The following is a 14,530-nucleotide window of genomic DNA, read 5'->3' as shown; positions in this document are numbered from 1 at the left end:
AAGCGGGTGGTGTGGGAGAGGAAGAAGCAGGCTTCCCAGCGGAGCAGGGAGCCCAATGCGGGGCTCGATCCTAGAACTCTGGGATCACGCCCTGAGCTGAAGGCAGACGCTTAACGACTGAGCCACCCAGGCGCCCCAAGAGCTTGTGTTTGAAAGGTTTTGAGAGAGAGAGACTGCAAATGTCACTGGTGGAACATTGTTACCAAGAGAGTGAGACCGTGATCGGGAGACAGGCTTGGATGCCTCTCCCAGACTCCCTCAGCATGTCTCCTTCTGTGCTCTGTTTACTTAGCCATCTCTCCACACTACAGGGCAGCAGCTCCTTGAGGGGGAGGGGCTGGGGCAGATTACCGCTTGAACAGTGCATACCACATAATGAACCTTTAACTGACACCTGGCAAATGAATGTGTGTATGAATGAATGACGTGAAAGAGCATCAGATGCCACAGAGGGTCCGTGTGACTCCTCAGAGGTCACGAGTGCAGGGTGGCAGATGGACAGGGATGTGCAGCCGTGGGGGTGGGAGGTATAGGATTGCCAGTCCGAGGGACTTGGCCATCTCAGGAGGCAGGCAGGTTGCACAGCCTGGACTATGAAAGCCTTTCCTTTGCCTTTGGCTCAGGTAAACCTGAGAAGTGCCTGGAAGTTGAACGAAGCTGTGTGGGGTCCAGCTCCTACTGGCAGCTCACCCCTCCCCCTCCGCCCCGCAACAAGCACATTCTCTAAGGGGAGCCCGCAGAGGACCACAGGTGGGGAGCTGGATCTCTCCAGGAGTCCGGGAGGTCTGGTGAGGCCCCTCTGGGCAGGAGGCTTCCATTTGCTGGGCTCCTCCAGTGCCAGGAGCCTCAACCTTTCCAGGTACTCAGCAAGGAAGGACACTGAATGAGGGGATCAGAACCAACTGGTTTTAAAAGATAGCCAATTATTTTCTGATTTATCTTTGGGAGGAAATCATTATTTTGTTTGAGAAGGGGAAAAAATCACTTTATTGGGCTTTTAAGTTATGCAAAGGAAAAGCCTCTATCCCCGGAGGGAGTTAGGGTGGAGAGAGCTAGACTTCTCCGCATAGCAATGGGAAAGGAAGCTGCTTCCCTTTGGGCAGGGTCTCCACCAGCTAGCGGGGCACCTGGGAGATGAGTCTGAGACCCCAGCTAAGGGGTTTCCTTTCTCCTCAAGAAGCCTTCCGAGGAGTGGAGGGCTTAGACTTCAGGTGAGGCTTGGGCAGAGGTCAAAGTTCAGCTGCCCTCCTAGTTTGACCACTGTCTAGTTGCTCAAGGGGAGAGATGCTTCCAAGTGAGGCAGACCCGAGCAAGGTGGGGCAGAACTATTGGGGGTACCCACTGTGTGCCAGGTGCTTGGGATACATTGTTGAAGTCTGTAGCAGTTCCTGCCTTCTATTTACACAACTGTTTAGTAACAGTTCTGGAATGTTCCGTGAGGATGAAGAAATAACGGGTCCTAAATAATCATAGTTAACATTACAAAGCAAGTGTCATATACCAGGCAGTTCTACAGCCTTATACATGTTTACTCTGCAAAAGGTCGCGGGGAAGATACTATCTATCATTATACTTCCTTTACTGATGAGAAAATGAAAAAACAGAGATGGAGTAACCTGCCAAGGTTACTCCAAGTGTGATGGTGTTGAGATGTGAGTCCTGAAATCTGCGCTCTGAATCGCTTCACTTCCTGCTTCTTTCTCCATGCTCACAGGACAGAAGGCATCTAAAAGGAACCTGGCAGGTCCAGAGGGCTTCTCTGAGGCAGTGAGCTGACATCTAAGAATAAGATGGAACCAACCAGACCTGGAGGGGAACAATCGTTCCAAGAAGAGAGGACCATATGTGCAAAGGCCCAGAGGTAGAGTGGGAGCAAGGTAAGAAATGAAGGATTTGTGTGGAGATGTGGACCGGGGCCAGGTCATGCCAAGAATCATTATGGGAAGCTAGTAGAAAGTTTTAAAGGGGTAGTGGATACATTCAGATTTGTTTTTTTTTTTTTTCTTTTCTTTTCTTCTTCTTTTTTTTTTTTTTTTTTTTTTTTTTTTTTTTTTTTTTTTGAGATTCTATTTTTAAGGGGCGCTTGGGTGGCTCACTTGGTTAAGCGTCTAACTTGGCTCAGGTCGTGATCTCAGGGCTCCTAGATCCAGCGGGCCTTGGGTTCCCTGCTCAGCGGGGAGTCTGCTTGTCCCTCTCCCTCTGCCCCTCCCCCTCAAATAAATAAAATCTTTTTAAGAAAAGATTTTATTTTTAAGTAATCTCTACACCCAACGTGGGGTTCAAACTCACAACCCCAAAATCAAAAGTCGCATACTCCACCGACGGAGCCAGCCAGGCGCCCCCCAAGATTTGTATTTCAAATATCAGTCTTAATGTTGTGCAGAGAATGGATGGGAGTGGTTGGGGGCAGAGGGGATCTCCTAGCCACTGTATGGTGATTGCACGGAAACCAGAGTAGCCAGGTTGGGCCAAGGTCTGTGGAGGCTGGCCGGTCAGGACTGCTGGGTGTTGCTCCCTAAAAGGGGTGAAGAGCAGAGGATAATGCAAGTAACTAGAACTTGGAAGCCTGGTTTAGGTGCGGCAAAAGAGGCGGAGTCTGATGGGGCGTGTAGAGGGCTGGGGAGGGGCCCCGGATCGGGCTGACCCAGTGCGCCCCTCAGCTCTGTTGGATTTGGGGACTGGTCTCCAGGTGGACGGGACGCTGCGCTCCTCGCCGCGTGGTGGTTCTCTTGATAGAGCTGGTCCAGGAGGGGCCGGGCGGAGGTGGGCGGGGCGCTGGGTTGTCCCCCGCCAAGCTGCTGTCAGGATAGAGCTGGTCCAGGAGGGGCGGGGCCCGAGGTGGGCGGGGCGCTGGGCCTCCCGCGGCCACGCCGCTGTCGCGGGTGCATTCCTGGCTCTCTGGCCCGCGGCGGAGGAGCGCCCCGGCTGAGTCTGCGGTCCCCGCTGGGCGCGGGTGTCGGGACTGGCCGGAGCTGGGAGCGGGGCCGCGGAGGACCCAGGTGAGCCGGGAACTCTGTGCCTGGAGCGGGACCCCGGAGGCTTGAGGTGAGCCGGGTCCCCTTGCGGGCCCAGGCTGCGCTCCCCGCCGCCAGAGGGCGAGCGGCGGCGGGGCTCAGGGAGCTGCCCCCGCCCAGCACGGGGGACCTGGGCGTCCTCTTGGAAGGGGGGTGGAGGAGACGGTAAATCAGTAACCCGCAGCGCACACAGGGCCTTTTGTCCCGCTCCGTCCAAAGAGCACCCTGGCCATGGAGCTGGTTACTCATTGCCCACCCGGGCGGGGGCGGGCCGGCTGTCTCTGCAGCTCCCCCTCTAGACCTGCCGACTCGCACCTCCCCCCAGGGTGGCCGGGTAGGGGTGGAGGAAGAAGAGCGCGCTGGTCCCTCGGCTGCTGGACCGTCTGCGCGCCCCGAGTAGAGATGAGGAAGCTGAGGATCCCAGAGGTGCGGTCATTTGCCCAGGGTCCCCCAGCGCTTGAGTGAGGGAGGCTGAAGGAGAACCCAAGACTGTCTGATGCCAGAGTCAGGCCCTTCACCCCCTGAGCAAGGCGGTGGGTTGGTCTGTCTGCGGCCGCGTGTGATCCTAGGAAGGGTCCTGAGGTTACAAGGTCAGGGCAGCCTAGGAATGGAAATAAAATCCCCAGACCTCCCCACCCCTCTCCCAACTGGAGCTGTGGACCCAGAGGGCTGCTCTCCCTGCAGAACAGAGCAGGGTGGGGGGATTCTATGGAGGAGGGCAATGGAAGCTGGGGGTGGGTGCAGGAACAGTGGAATCTGAGTGGGGTGGTGAAGAGAAATGGGGACACAGAGGTATGTATGTGCAAGAGAGAAGACATGCCCAGTTTTGAAAGCCAATGGCTTTAGTGCTGAAGAGGCTGAAGGAGCAGACTGCAACCAAAGATATTGACAAGGGCAGGGAGGGAGGCCTAGAATGGTGGATAAACTGTAGATTGGATCCTGCTGGCCATGGGCAGCCATTAAGGGCTTGAAAGCTGGGGGATCTGGGGTGGTGACATGGCAGATACTTATAATTTCTAAAGCTCTGCTGGAGAGTGGAGGCTGGTGAGCCAAGAGAGATGTTTGCAAAGGCCCAAGCTAGAGATGACCATTGCCTGCCTTGGGTCCAAGCAAGGGAGGTGAGAAGGACTGGAGGATTGAGGAGGCAGATGGGACTGGAAGTGGAGGAGGGGTGAAGTGGGATGGGGAGAGATGATGCCCCAGCTGCAGGGGCAACCCAGGGAAGGAGCAGTTGGAGGGGGAGATGATGGCTTTGGTCAGGACAAGCTAAGTGTCCCCTGCCTCAGAGCCAGAGCTGGAACGGGGGCAGTGGCTGAAGAGACAGGGTGCAGTGAGCTTCCTGGGCAAGTAGATTCAGAGACACCAGTGCCTCCCGATTTATGGAGTCCCAGGTAATAGCCAGTAGTCCCCTGTGACTACATTGGTCACCTCTTCCCCTGCCCCAGCTGATGCCGTTTTGAGTGCTCCTTTTGGGAGATGGAGACATCCTTGGTGGCATACGGATAGTGTGGGTGTGTACCTCATACCTGACAGGAACCGCACCAGAATCAGAGGTAATTGGCCAAGGGCAGACCCAGAGTGACAGTCACGGGGTGGGGTGGGGGGGGAGAACATGCCAACATTCTGTGTCCCCAGCCCCTCCGTATGGTCTCTTTTATCCTCAAAGCAGTCCTCTGAGGACAGCACCCAGAGAGGGACAGGGACTTGCAAGTTGGTAAGAGTCAGGATTTGAACTTGGCTTTGCTGGACACAGAGCCCATGTTGCCTCAAACGGAGTTGTGAGGATACAAAGAGCAGATGTATTCCCAGCATGCCATTCTGGTTCAGAGTGAGGAAGAACTTCTGCTCGCCATGGACTGTGCTGCTTTGTTAGGAGTGAGTGCCCTGCCACTGAAGGTATTCAAAGCTGGCCATGAAAATGTCAGCAATGCTAGAAGTGTGGGTCAGATCAGATAACACCCAGATGCTGAAGTTTGGCCTTGTATTAGATTTCATGGGTTTTTTTTTTTTTTTTTTTTGGTTCTTCAGCAATAAATTCATTTATTCAGCAAAAAATAAATTATGTGTGCTGAGAGTGAGCAGAAGATATGTCTCCATTCTCCGCTTTCCTCCAAGGAAAGAATCCCCAAACTGCCCTTTCTGTGAACTTGTGCCAGGGTCTCAGCAGGACCGGAGGAGAGCAGGAAGCCCGGCCCTGCCCCCCGCACAACCTACTGGGAAGAAGCTTTGGGCTCTGGCAACAGCAGAGTGGCTTCCAGTCTCTGCTGTGCTGCTGCGTGGGGTGCGGGGGGTTGGACAAGTCTCCTGACCACTTCCGGTCTCAGTTTCTTCATCCGCAAAATAGGGGAATAGCACTACCAAAGGTGCATGCATAGCAGGAGTTCTTCTCCCTCCTTTCCAGGAAGGCAGTTGGTGGTAAGCCCGCACTGGGTCCCTGTGAGCAGCAGGAAGGATATGTGGCTGCTGTTGGCTCTGCTGGGGGTCCTGGTGGAGGTGCCTGGGGCTCCAGCTTTGTCTCTTGAAGCCTCCGAGGAAATGGAGCTAGGTATGGCCTTTAGGGTGGGAGCGGGTGGCAGGGGTGGGCACCTGGAGGAGGCTACTAGCTGAGCGAAGCTGGAAAGGACCTGGCCCAGCCCCTGAGGTGGTGACAGCAGGACAGGGCCCCACCATTGAGACTCAGTGTCTGGCTCCCAGCAAGCGTCCGCCTATCTCTGTGTCCACAAGAGAGGAATGGCCTTGCAGGGTGGAGGGTCCTGAGCTGGGCTGCAGAGCTGGTGGTGAGCCCCTGGCCGTGTGTATATGTGTGTGTGTGTGTGTGTGTTCTGTGCACCGGGTGTGTGGTTTGGGAGGCCCAGCGGCATGTGCGGTGTATGCACTGTGAGTGTGCTGTGCCCTGTATGTGGCACCTGTAGCATGTGCGTGTGCGTGTGTGTGTGGCGATGGCATGTCCAGTCCAGCACGTGTGCTACGCAAGTGCCTTACATATAGCATCTGTAGCATGGGATGTGTGTGCAGAGGAGCAGCGGTGTCCGGCATGTGCCCAGGGGTGCTTGTGCCCTGCCCGTGCAGCATCTTCTCCAGACACAGGCGGCCCCTCAGCTGGGGCTGTGGGGCTCACTGACCTCTGCCCTTGGCCCACAGAGCCCTGCCTGGCCCCCAGCCCAGAGCAGCAAGAGCAGGAGCTGACCGTGGCCCTCGGGCAGCCTGTGCGGCTATGCTGTGGGCGGGCTGAGCGTGGTGGCCACTGGTACAAGGAGGGCAGTCGCCTACCACCTGCTGGCCGGGTACGAGGCTGGAGGGGCCGCTTGGAGATCGCCGGCTTCCTACCGGAGGACGCTGGCTGCTACCTCTGCCTGGCCCGAGGCTCCATGCTTGTCCTGCACAATGTTACCTTGGTTGTGGATGGTAAGGGGGTCTAGCAGGGGCTAAAGGGTGCCTGGGGAGAGAGACCCTCCCATCCTAGACCTCAGACATCTCTTTTTGTCCCTGACATAGACTCCTTGACCTCCAGCAATGGTAATGAGGACCCTAAGGCCCATGGGGGCCCCTTGAACGGGCATATTTACCCCCAGCAAGGTCAGTATGAGTCGTCAGGGACTCATTTCCCTACCTCCCAGCTGGTCACTGAAAAGAAGACACCTGTGTGGAAACAGGTGGTCATCCTGGGGGCACTAAGTTCTCCTTTCCCCTCCCCTCCAGCTCCCTACTGGACACACCCTCAGCGCATGGAGAAGAAACTGCACGCAGTGCCTGCTGGGAACACCGTCAAGTTCCGCTGTCCAGCTGCAGGCAACCCCACACCCACCATCCGCTGGCTCAAGGACGGACAGGACTTCCATGGGGAGCATCGCATTGGAGGCATTCGGGTGAGTCTCCAGGTTCCAAGATCGTTTGCTCCTCCGTTTTCACTCCCCCATTGGTCCGCTCATACCTAGAAGTCATTCCTTCTCTAATGAGGAAGGCCACTGCGGGCCCTAGGAGGAGCACTAGACCGTAGACTGGGACAGCTCCGATTCAAATCCCCACTCTGCCGCCCTCCCGCAAGTGACTTAATCTCTCAGCCTTGGCTTTCCTCGTAAAGTGGGAAGCTCCCTGACTGGCAGGTATGGAGTGTTAGCAGCTCATTCTCAGCTCCTGGGTGCAGTGAGGAAGCTGAGACTCCCTCCAAGAGGGCAAAACTGGCTCAAGGGGTACAGCCAGGAAGAGGCCACACTAAAACTCAGAGGCTCAAACCAAGGGGTCAGACACTTCTCGGCCTGGGCCTGGCCTCCCCAGGGTCTCTGGAGCTTGAGAAGACCCCTGTGGGCAGGATCTGACCTCTTCGTGCCCTGGAACCCGGGGTGGGCACAGGTGAATGGCCACTCATAGACGCCTCCCCCACCCCCAGCTGCGCCACCAGCACTGGAGCCTGGTGATGGAAAGCGTGGTGCCCTCGGACCGTGGCACATACACTTGCCTGGTGGAGAACGCGATGGGCAGCATCCGCTACAGCTACCTGCTGGATGTGCTGGGTGAGCGGACGGGCAGGCAAGGCGGTGTGGGGGTGGGGCCCTGACACTGCCCTCAGGTAGCGCCCAGTCTGGCAGGCGACGATCTTGACCTGGAGGAACAGGGGTCAGCTGAGAGAAAAAGTGGGAGGGACATCCAGGCAGAGGGCCCAGGCTGAATAAAGGTCCGAGGTGTAACGAACACAATGCATTTGTGAGGAGGTGTGTGCCTGGGGTGTGGTACCTAAGCGGGGAGCCGCGTCGTGGAGGGTTTTGAAAGCTAGAGTCTGAAGTCGTCCTTGACCCTAAAGGCAGTAGGGAGCTATGGAAGGTTTCAGCAGGGTAAGCAGGGGGCAGACAAGGTCTGAGTTGTGTATCAGGGAAGTTCCCTCCCTTGAGCTGAGGTGGGGGAAATGCTGGAGGCAGGTGACCCGGGTGCTTCCGTGGGTACCACCGGTCAGGGTTGACCGCCTGGCCCGGCCCCCAGAGCGGTCCCCGCACCGGCCCATCCTGCAGGCGGGGCTCCCGGCCAACACGACAGCCGTGGCAGGCAGCGACGTGGAGCTGCTGTGCAAGGTGTACAGCGACGCCCAGCCCCACATCCAGTGGCTGAAGCACATCGTCATCAACGGCAGCAGTTTCGGGGCCGACGGCTTCCCCTACGTGCAAGTCCTGAAGGTCCGGCCCCCAGCAGCTCCTGAACCCCACGGCTCTCCCATGGGGCGTGGGGGTGGGGGGTGGTCCCCAGCTTCCTTCCTGGCCATAATATGGCCCCAGGCCCTGTTGTGACCCCTGAGTATGTCCCCATCCCCAGACAGCAGACATCAATAGCTCAGAGGTGGAGGTCCTGTACCTTCGGAACGTGTCAGCTGAGGATGCGGGCGAATACACCTGCCTGGCGGGCAACTCCATTGGCCTCTCCTACCAGTCCGCCTGGCTCACGGTGCTGCCAGGTGAGCACTCGAGGGGGCCGGGAGAGGCTGCCGGAATCCTGCTCTGATCCAGCGGCGGGCTGTGTCCCTTGGCCTGTAGGGCTTGGGACGTGGCATGCGGATTTGTGTGTTTGATCCCTCGTGTAGCAGTGCTTCTGTGCGTGTCCACACGGGACGGCCGTGTGACGCTCTGGGGTGGGGGTGTGCAGGATGGGTACAACTGCAGCTTTCTTGGTGTGTGTCCCGGTGTGTGTGTTGGGAGCTGTGAGGCCTGAGTTAGAGGGTGTGGAGCTGGCCATCCGACCACTGACCGGTCAGTTTTCTGTCTATATATGTGTCTGTCTGTGGGCAGAGGAGGACCTCACATGGACAGCAGCAGCGCCTGAGGCCAGGTACACGGACATCATTCTGTACGTGTCCGGCTCTCTGGCTTTGGTTGTCCTCCTGCTGCTGGCCGGGCTGTATCGAGGGCAGGTTCTCATCAGCCAGCACCCCAGGCAGCCCGCCACTGTGCAGAAGTTGTCCCGCTTCCCTCTGGCCCGACAGGTACCATGCTGTTCCCCACCCCTCATGGTGTCCCCGTAGCAAAGCTCTTGGCCCGCCTTCCCAACCCAGCTCAGCTCCAGCAGGCTGACCGAGTCACCCACCTTACAGTTCTCCCTGGAGTCTGGTTCTTCGGCCAAGTCGAGCTCCTCCTTAGTACGGGGCGTCCGTCTGTCCTCCAGTGGCCCTCCCTTGCTCGCTGGCCTTGTGAGTCTAGACCTACCTCTCGACCCACTGTGGGAGTTCCCCCGGGACAGGTATGCTGCGTGGAGGGAGGGTGGGGGTGCGGGCTCCAGGCAGGAATGACATTCATATGGCTGAGGCCTCGGCTTTCTCATTTCCAGGCTGGTGCTCGGGAAGCCGCTGGGTGAGGGCTGCTTCGGGCAGGTGGTGCGTGCGGAGGCCTTCGGCATGGACCCCGCCCGGCCTGACCAAGCCAGCACCGTGGCTGTCAAGATGCTCAAGGGTGAGTGGTGGTCCCGGGGGACGTGCTGTGGCCTTGGGACTAACAGAAGAGGCTCATGGTGCTACCAGTTAGACCAGAAGGGCGGCAGGACCCCACCCTTGGGCCTAGGGCCCAACTCCGCTACCAACCCAGGCAAGCCGTGTCTGAGCCTATGTGCTCACGTGGCACCTGGGGGTAAATAATTGTCCCTACCTCCCGGCCTGAGGTTCGTGGAAAGTGCCTGGTACCTAAAATCTTAACCGCTGGAATGATGATGACTATAAGGATTTGGGGTGACTGGGGTCAGAGACCCCCAACTCAGCCCTGGCCTCATGTCAGCCTTGGCCTCAAACAACCTTGTCAGCCTCACAGGCTTCCACCTCATTCCTCCTGAGTACCCCCAAGTCACACCTTCAGCCTCCCCCACCCTGGACCCTTCCCAGATCTGTCTCCCTGTGTCCACCACTCTAGGAGAACAGCCCAAGCACCAGCCCCAGAGTGCATAGGACATACCTGGGACCTACCATGGGGGCCTATCACTGCTAACCCCCCTCCACTACAAGAGCAGCCCAAACCACATCTCTGCTCCCCCACCCCCTCCTCTCTGCACAGCTGGGGCCACCTGGTACTTTCTGGGAGGCAGGGATTGGGAAATGTGCATCGTGAGGTCTGGCAGGGAGGGTATGTCATTGGCCCAGGGCCACCAGCCAGCCCCTGGTCCTCAGCCTTCTCAAGAGAATCTGGAGCAGCTTCTTCTCAGCCTCCCCTAGCTGCGCCCCACTGACGATTCCCTGAATTCTCAGGCCAGATGGACACCAGGCCCCTGTCCGACCTCAGGGCGCCAGCCTGCTTCCCGCCCCCAGGAGCTCTCACCCCATTGAGGAACTAATGCCAAACCTCCAGATAGAACTTCTTCCTGTCCAGAGTTCTCCTGTTTCCTGGTCCCCCTCACGGACAGGCCCACCTCTTGTGGACCCTTGATCTTGTTGCTTCCCTGCTGCTGTGAGAGGTAGGGCGTGAGAGGTAGGGCGCGACCCATTGTCCCATTTGCTACAAGAGGATCCTGAGGTTCGGAGAAGTTAGACGACATTTTAAAGGCCACACAGCCTAGTGGGAATTCAGGTCCAGACCTTTCTGACTCCAGGCCTAGCACTCCATGTCCTGTCCCCGACCCTGCAGCTCCCCCATGTATATCGCCCTGGCTGTCCCCCCCGCAGACAATGCCTCCGACAAGGACTTGGCAGACCTGGTCTCTGAGATGGAGGTGATGAAGCTGATTGGCCGACACAAGAACATTATCAATCTGCTGGGCGTCTGTACTCAGGAAGGTGGGTTGGACTGGGGCTAAGGGCAGGGATGGGGGGGTATGGAGCCCCAGCCTCAGCAGCCTCCCTGGCCCCTCTCCCCTCTACAGGGCCCCTGTACGTGATTGTGGAGTGTGCCGCCAAGGGAAACCTGCGGGAGTTCCTGCGGGCCCGGCGGCCCCCGGGCCCTGACCTCAGCCCTGACGGGCCGAGGAGCAGTGAGGGGCCGCTTTCCTTCCCCGCCCTGGTGTCCTGCGCCTACCAGGTGGCCCGAGGCATGCAGTATCTAGAGTCGAGGAAGGTATGGGCGGTGGGCAGCACTCTGGACCATTCTCACCGCTCCGTCTCTTCCCTTTCCTGCCCCTGCCATTGAATGTCCTCATCTTCTCCCGCTCTCCCCATTCCATTGCCCTGTCTAAATGTCCCCAAGCCCTTCTGTACCCCCCATCCGTACACAGTTGACACTGCATGTCCCTATTCCTTCCTCTCATGGCACAGGGGAAGAGGCCGTGTGAGCGGGAGGGTATGGGCCCTGAAGTTAGCTTTAGTCTCCCCTCTCTGAATCTTGACTTCCTCATCTGTTCAACGAGTGGACGAGGCCTCCCCCAGGGTCACTGGGAAGTACAGTGTGCCCAGCCTCCAGCCACGTGTCCTAATAAAACTAAGTCCCTGCCCTGCCCCCAGTGCATCCACCGGGACCTGGCTGCCCGAAACGTACTGGTGACAGAGGACAATGCGATGAAGATCGCCGACTTCGGGCTGGCCCGCGGCATCCACCACATTGACTACTACAAGAAAACCAGCAATGTGAGGGGTGGGGCGGGGCTGGAAAGGGGGCTTGGGGGTACCGGGACCGTGGGACTCCGCGCCGAGACCCCTACCTCTCCCATCCAGGGCCGCCTACCTGTCAAGTGGATGGCGCCTGAGGCCTTATTTGACCGAGTCTACACACATCAGAGTGACGTGTGAGTCCTGGGGCTTGGGGGTCTGGAATATCTGCCAGCACTCATTGCCCTGCCCCACAGAAAGGGCAAAGCAATTGCCCAAGGTCACACAACCCTAGGACCTGCGTGGGGCCAGACTCCAATCCCTACCCTCCATGGTGGCTCGTGCCTGCGAGGCCCCCCATCCCAGCCGTAGAGTAGGGAGCAAAGCTGTGCCTTGCTGAGCCCTGGTCCTGCCTCTAGGTGGTCGTTCGGGATCCTGCTGTGGGAGATCTTCACCCTTGGGGGCTCCCCGTACCCCGGCATCCCCGTGGAGGAGCTGTTCTCACTGCTGCGGGAGGGGCATCGGATGGACCGGCCCCCGAACTGCCCCCCAGAGCTGTGAGGCCTCACCCTCCTCTCCCCCACTTTACAGTCCTTATCCTCTGCCCAGCCTCCTAATTCACCGTCACCATCTCCTCCCAGCCCCAAGGGGAGGTCTGAGCCTAGGTCCCGTGCCCTTCCGCTGAGTGGTCCTACCTACCCCTCATCAAGCCCTGCACCTAGAGCTGACCCCGCACCCCCTCCGCCAGGTACGGGCTGATGCGGGAGTGCTGGCACGCAGCACCCTCTCAGAGGCCTACATTCAAGCAGCTGGTGGAGGCACTGGATAAGGTCCTGCTGGCCGTCTCCGAGGAGGTACCGCTCCCCTCTTGTCCCATGACCCCTCTCTGCCCACTCCCCTCTGGCCCTCGTCCCAGCTGACCACCAGGACTGACCAGGACTGTTCCCTGTAGTACCTAGACCTCCGCCTGACCTTCGGACCCTACTCCCCTGCCGGCGGGGACGCCAGCAGCTGCTCCTCCAACGACTCTGTCTTCTGCCACGACCCCCTGCCCCTGGGGCCCAGCTCCTTTTCCTTCCCGGGGGCGGAGACATGAGCAGGGCCACGAGGTGGTGCAGGCAGGCGGCCGCCCTCGGACCCCCAGCTGAGCTGCACCCCGGCAGTGCTTGGCTTGGGCAGCCTCAGGCCCCAACTTCAGGCTACCATCCCAGATCTCTAGTTCTGTTTTGGGGAGTTCCGTTCTTGTTCCTGGGGTCCCTACATGAGGCTTCCTGTTCTGGCCTGGGCTCCCAAGCCAGACTTCAACCTCAGTCTTAAGGCCCTGCCCTTGCCTTTAGAGTCATGGCCCCAGCGTTCTAATGGCCTGAGTGTTAGGGTTCTGCTTGGCCTCCGAGGCCTTAGCACTCAGTCCTTGATCCAGGGGTTTGGCTGGACCTAGCTGTAGAGCTGTCCTAAACCTCCCTGCTTCCTTGCACCGAGAGGTCTTGGGCCTCTAAACCCCATTTCCCCCGGTGTCCCCTGCCTCCCCTTTGCTGCTTGTCCCAGCATCTTGTGGAAAGAGCATTGGTACCTGTGTTCCTAGCTGAGCAGCTGGAAGCCTGCCGAAAACACAGAAGCAAATGGCCTTTTATAAATTATTTTTTGAAATAAACCTCTGTGTTCCTGGTGTCTTCCCTGCAGTGCATGGAGGGGAAACTGGCTGGAGGGATCCCCAAGCTGGGAGTTTTGCTGCGTGCTACAAACGGAGGGCTCTGTGCCAGGCCTCGGGTTTGCATCCACCTCAGCTACCTCAGGGCGCCCCCAGGAACTGTGTGCACCTCTGTCTTGGTCTGTCTTCGTAGCACCATCTTGTGTACGTGATGGTCTGAATGAGCGCTAATGGCAGAGGAGTCCACATGGCACCATCCGCTGGGTGGAACTCTTGGACCCTCTGCACATGCGTGTCCATGTGCCTGCCCTGGGACTGTCCCCAAGGGAGCTGGCAGCACCCCTCCCCCATCTGCTCAGCATTAACCAAGCTGACCGTTAACACAGCGTGAAAGCCTGAAGCCCAGCTTCGAGGCTGCTGCCCGCTCCCACGCTCTGCTGCTCAGACTGGGGCCCGGGCAGCAGCTGGTTGCGGCCCGGCTAGGCTGCAGCTGTCCCTGCCTGCCTGGCCTTTCCCTGGAGAGGCCGTCATGGCCCTGTTCTCAAACACCCTCTGGGGGGAGCAGGGAGATCAGCTTCCCAGGGCTTTGAGCCTGGAACCTTCCCCGGGGGCCATCCAGGCACTTACTGCTGCTCTCCAGCCCCTGAACCACAAGGCGGAGGTACCTGACCCCGTGCCTGGTGCTCCCTCCTGTCTTCTCCTGGCACAGGACAGACCCTTAGTGAGGGCCACCTGGATTGCCCCATGGCCTCCCATGGGTGGCAGCTGAAAATACATATTGGGGCAGAAGGGCCGGGCTGTCCTAGAAGACTGAGCAGCAGCTCATGGCCATGCTTCTCTTCTTGCTCTGGGTCTCTTCACACCCCCACCGATGCACTCTCCTTCTGACTGAGCCCCCCTCCCAAACCTAGTCTCCCACTGGAGGTCACTGTGCCCAGCCCAGTCCATCACAGGACAGGCAGGTCCCTAAGAATCCACCTGGGGGAGGAAAGTGTTGGGAGGCTAGAGTAGTGTATAGAGACAGGGGATGACGAATGAGAACTCCCATTTTTCCACTTCCCCTCTGTGAGCCCACTGCTGAGCTAGGCTCAGTCACCCACCACTGTCTCCCACCACAGCCTCATCAAAGATCAGCCTTCCCAACTTAATGATGGGGAAATGGAATGTGACAGGCCTAAGGTCACAAGGATGGGGGACTAAGGAAGGTGCTGAGTTGACCAACCCCCAACCCCCAAGTCCAGGTTCCTGGCAGGTCCTGTGCACATGGGAGACCAGAGTCAGGTCACTCAGAGTGACAGGGGCAGATGGTGCCTGGTAGGTCTCGGGGGCCAGGAGGGGCTCAGCTACCCACCCTGTGCGCCCTCCCTGCCAACATCCCTGGCAGGCACA

The 14,530-nt window shown here is 58.6% G+C and overlaps 1 protein-coding gene across 1 annotated transcript; it reads left to right on the top strand.

The window, feature by feature from the left end:
* The first annotated feature begins 1,034 nt into the window (after positions 1–1,034).
* On the top strand, positions 1,035–13,144 carry FGFR4 (fibroblast growth factor receptor 4). The gene is made up of 18 exons (XM_008692330.2): positions 1,035–1,877; positions 5,416–5,559; positions 6,156–6,419; positions 6,510–6,590; positions 6,714–6,880; positions 7,402–7,525; positions 7,989–8,179; positions 8,316–8,454; positions 8,786–8,979; positions 9,088–9,233; positions 9,321–9,442; positions 10,639–10,749; positions 10,836–11,026; positions 11,410–11,532; positions 11,620–11,690; positions 11,913–12,050; positions 12,242–12,347; positions 12,446–13,144. The coding sequence occupies exons 1-18, from the start codon at positions 1,844–1,846 to the stop codon at positions 12,587–12,589; spliced, it is 2,490 nt and encodes an 829-aa protein (XP_008690552.2). The 5' UTR covers positions 1,035–1,843; the 3' UTR covers positions 12,590–13,144.
* Positions 13,145–14,530: the final 1,386 nt, after the last annotated feature.

This window comes from Ursus maritimus, unplaced genomic scaffold (assembly GCF_017311325.1).
Source record: "Ursus maritimus isolate PB19 unplaced genomic scaffold, ASM1731132v1 scaffold_15, whole genome shotgun sequence".
In the NCBI taxonomy this organism is placed as follows: domain Eukaryota; kingdom Metazoa; phylum Chordata; class Mammalia; order Carnivora; family Ursidae; genus Ursus; species Ursus maritimus.
This window is presented reverse-complemented; position numbering and strand designations above follow the sequence as displayed.

Bases quoted from the DNA above. Each gene is read 5' to 3' on its own strand.
- FGFR4 (XM_008692330.2), top strand. From the start codon at position 1,844: ATGTGCAAAGGCCCAGAGGTAGAGTGGGAGCAAG. The intron at 7,526-7,988 runs GTGAGCGGACGG...CCCGGCCCCCAG, and splicing joins CTACCTGCTGGATGTGCTGG to AGCGGTCCCCGCACCGGCCC. The intron at 8,180-8,315 runs GTCCGGCCCCCA...CCCCATCCCCAG, and splicing joins CCTACGTGCAAGTCCTGAAG to ACAGCAGACATCAATAGCTC.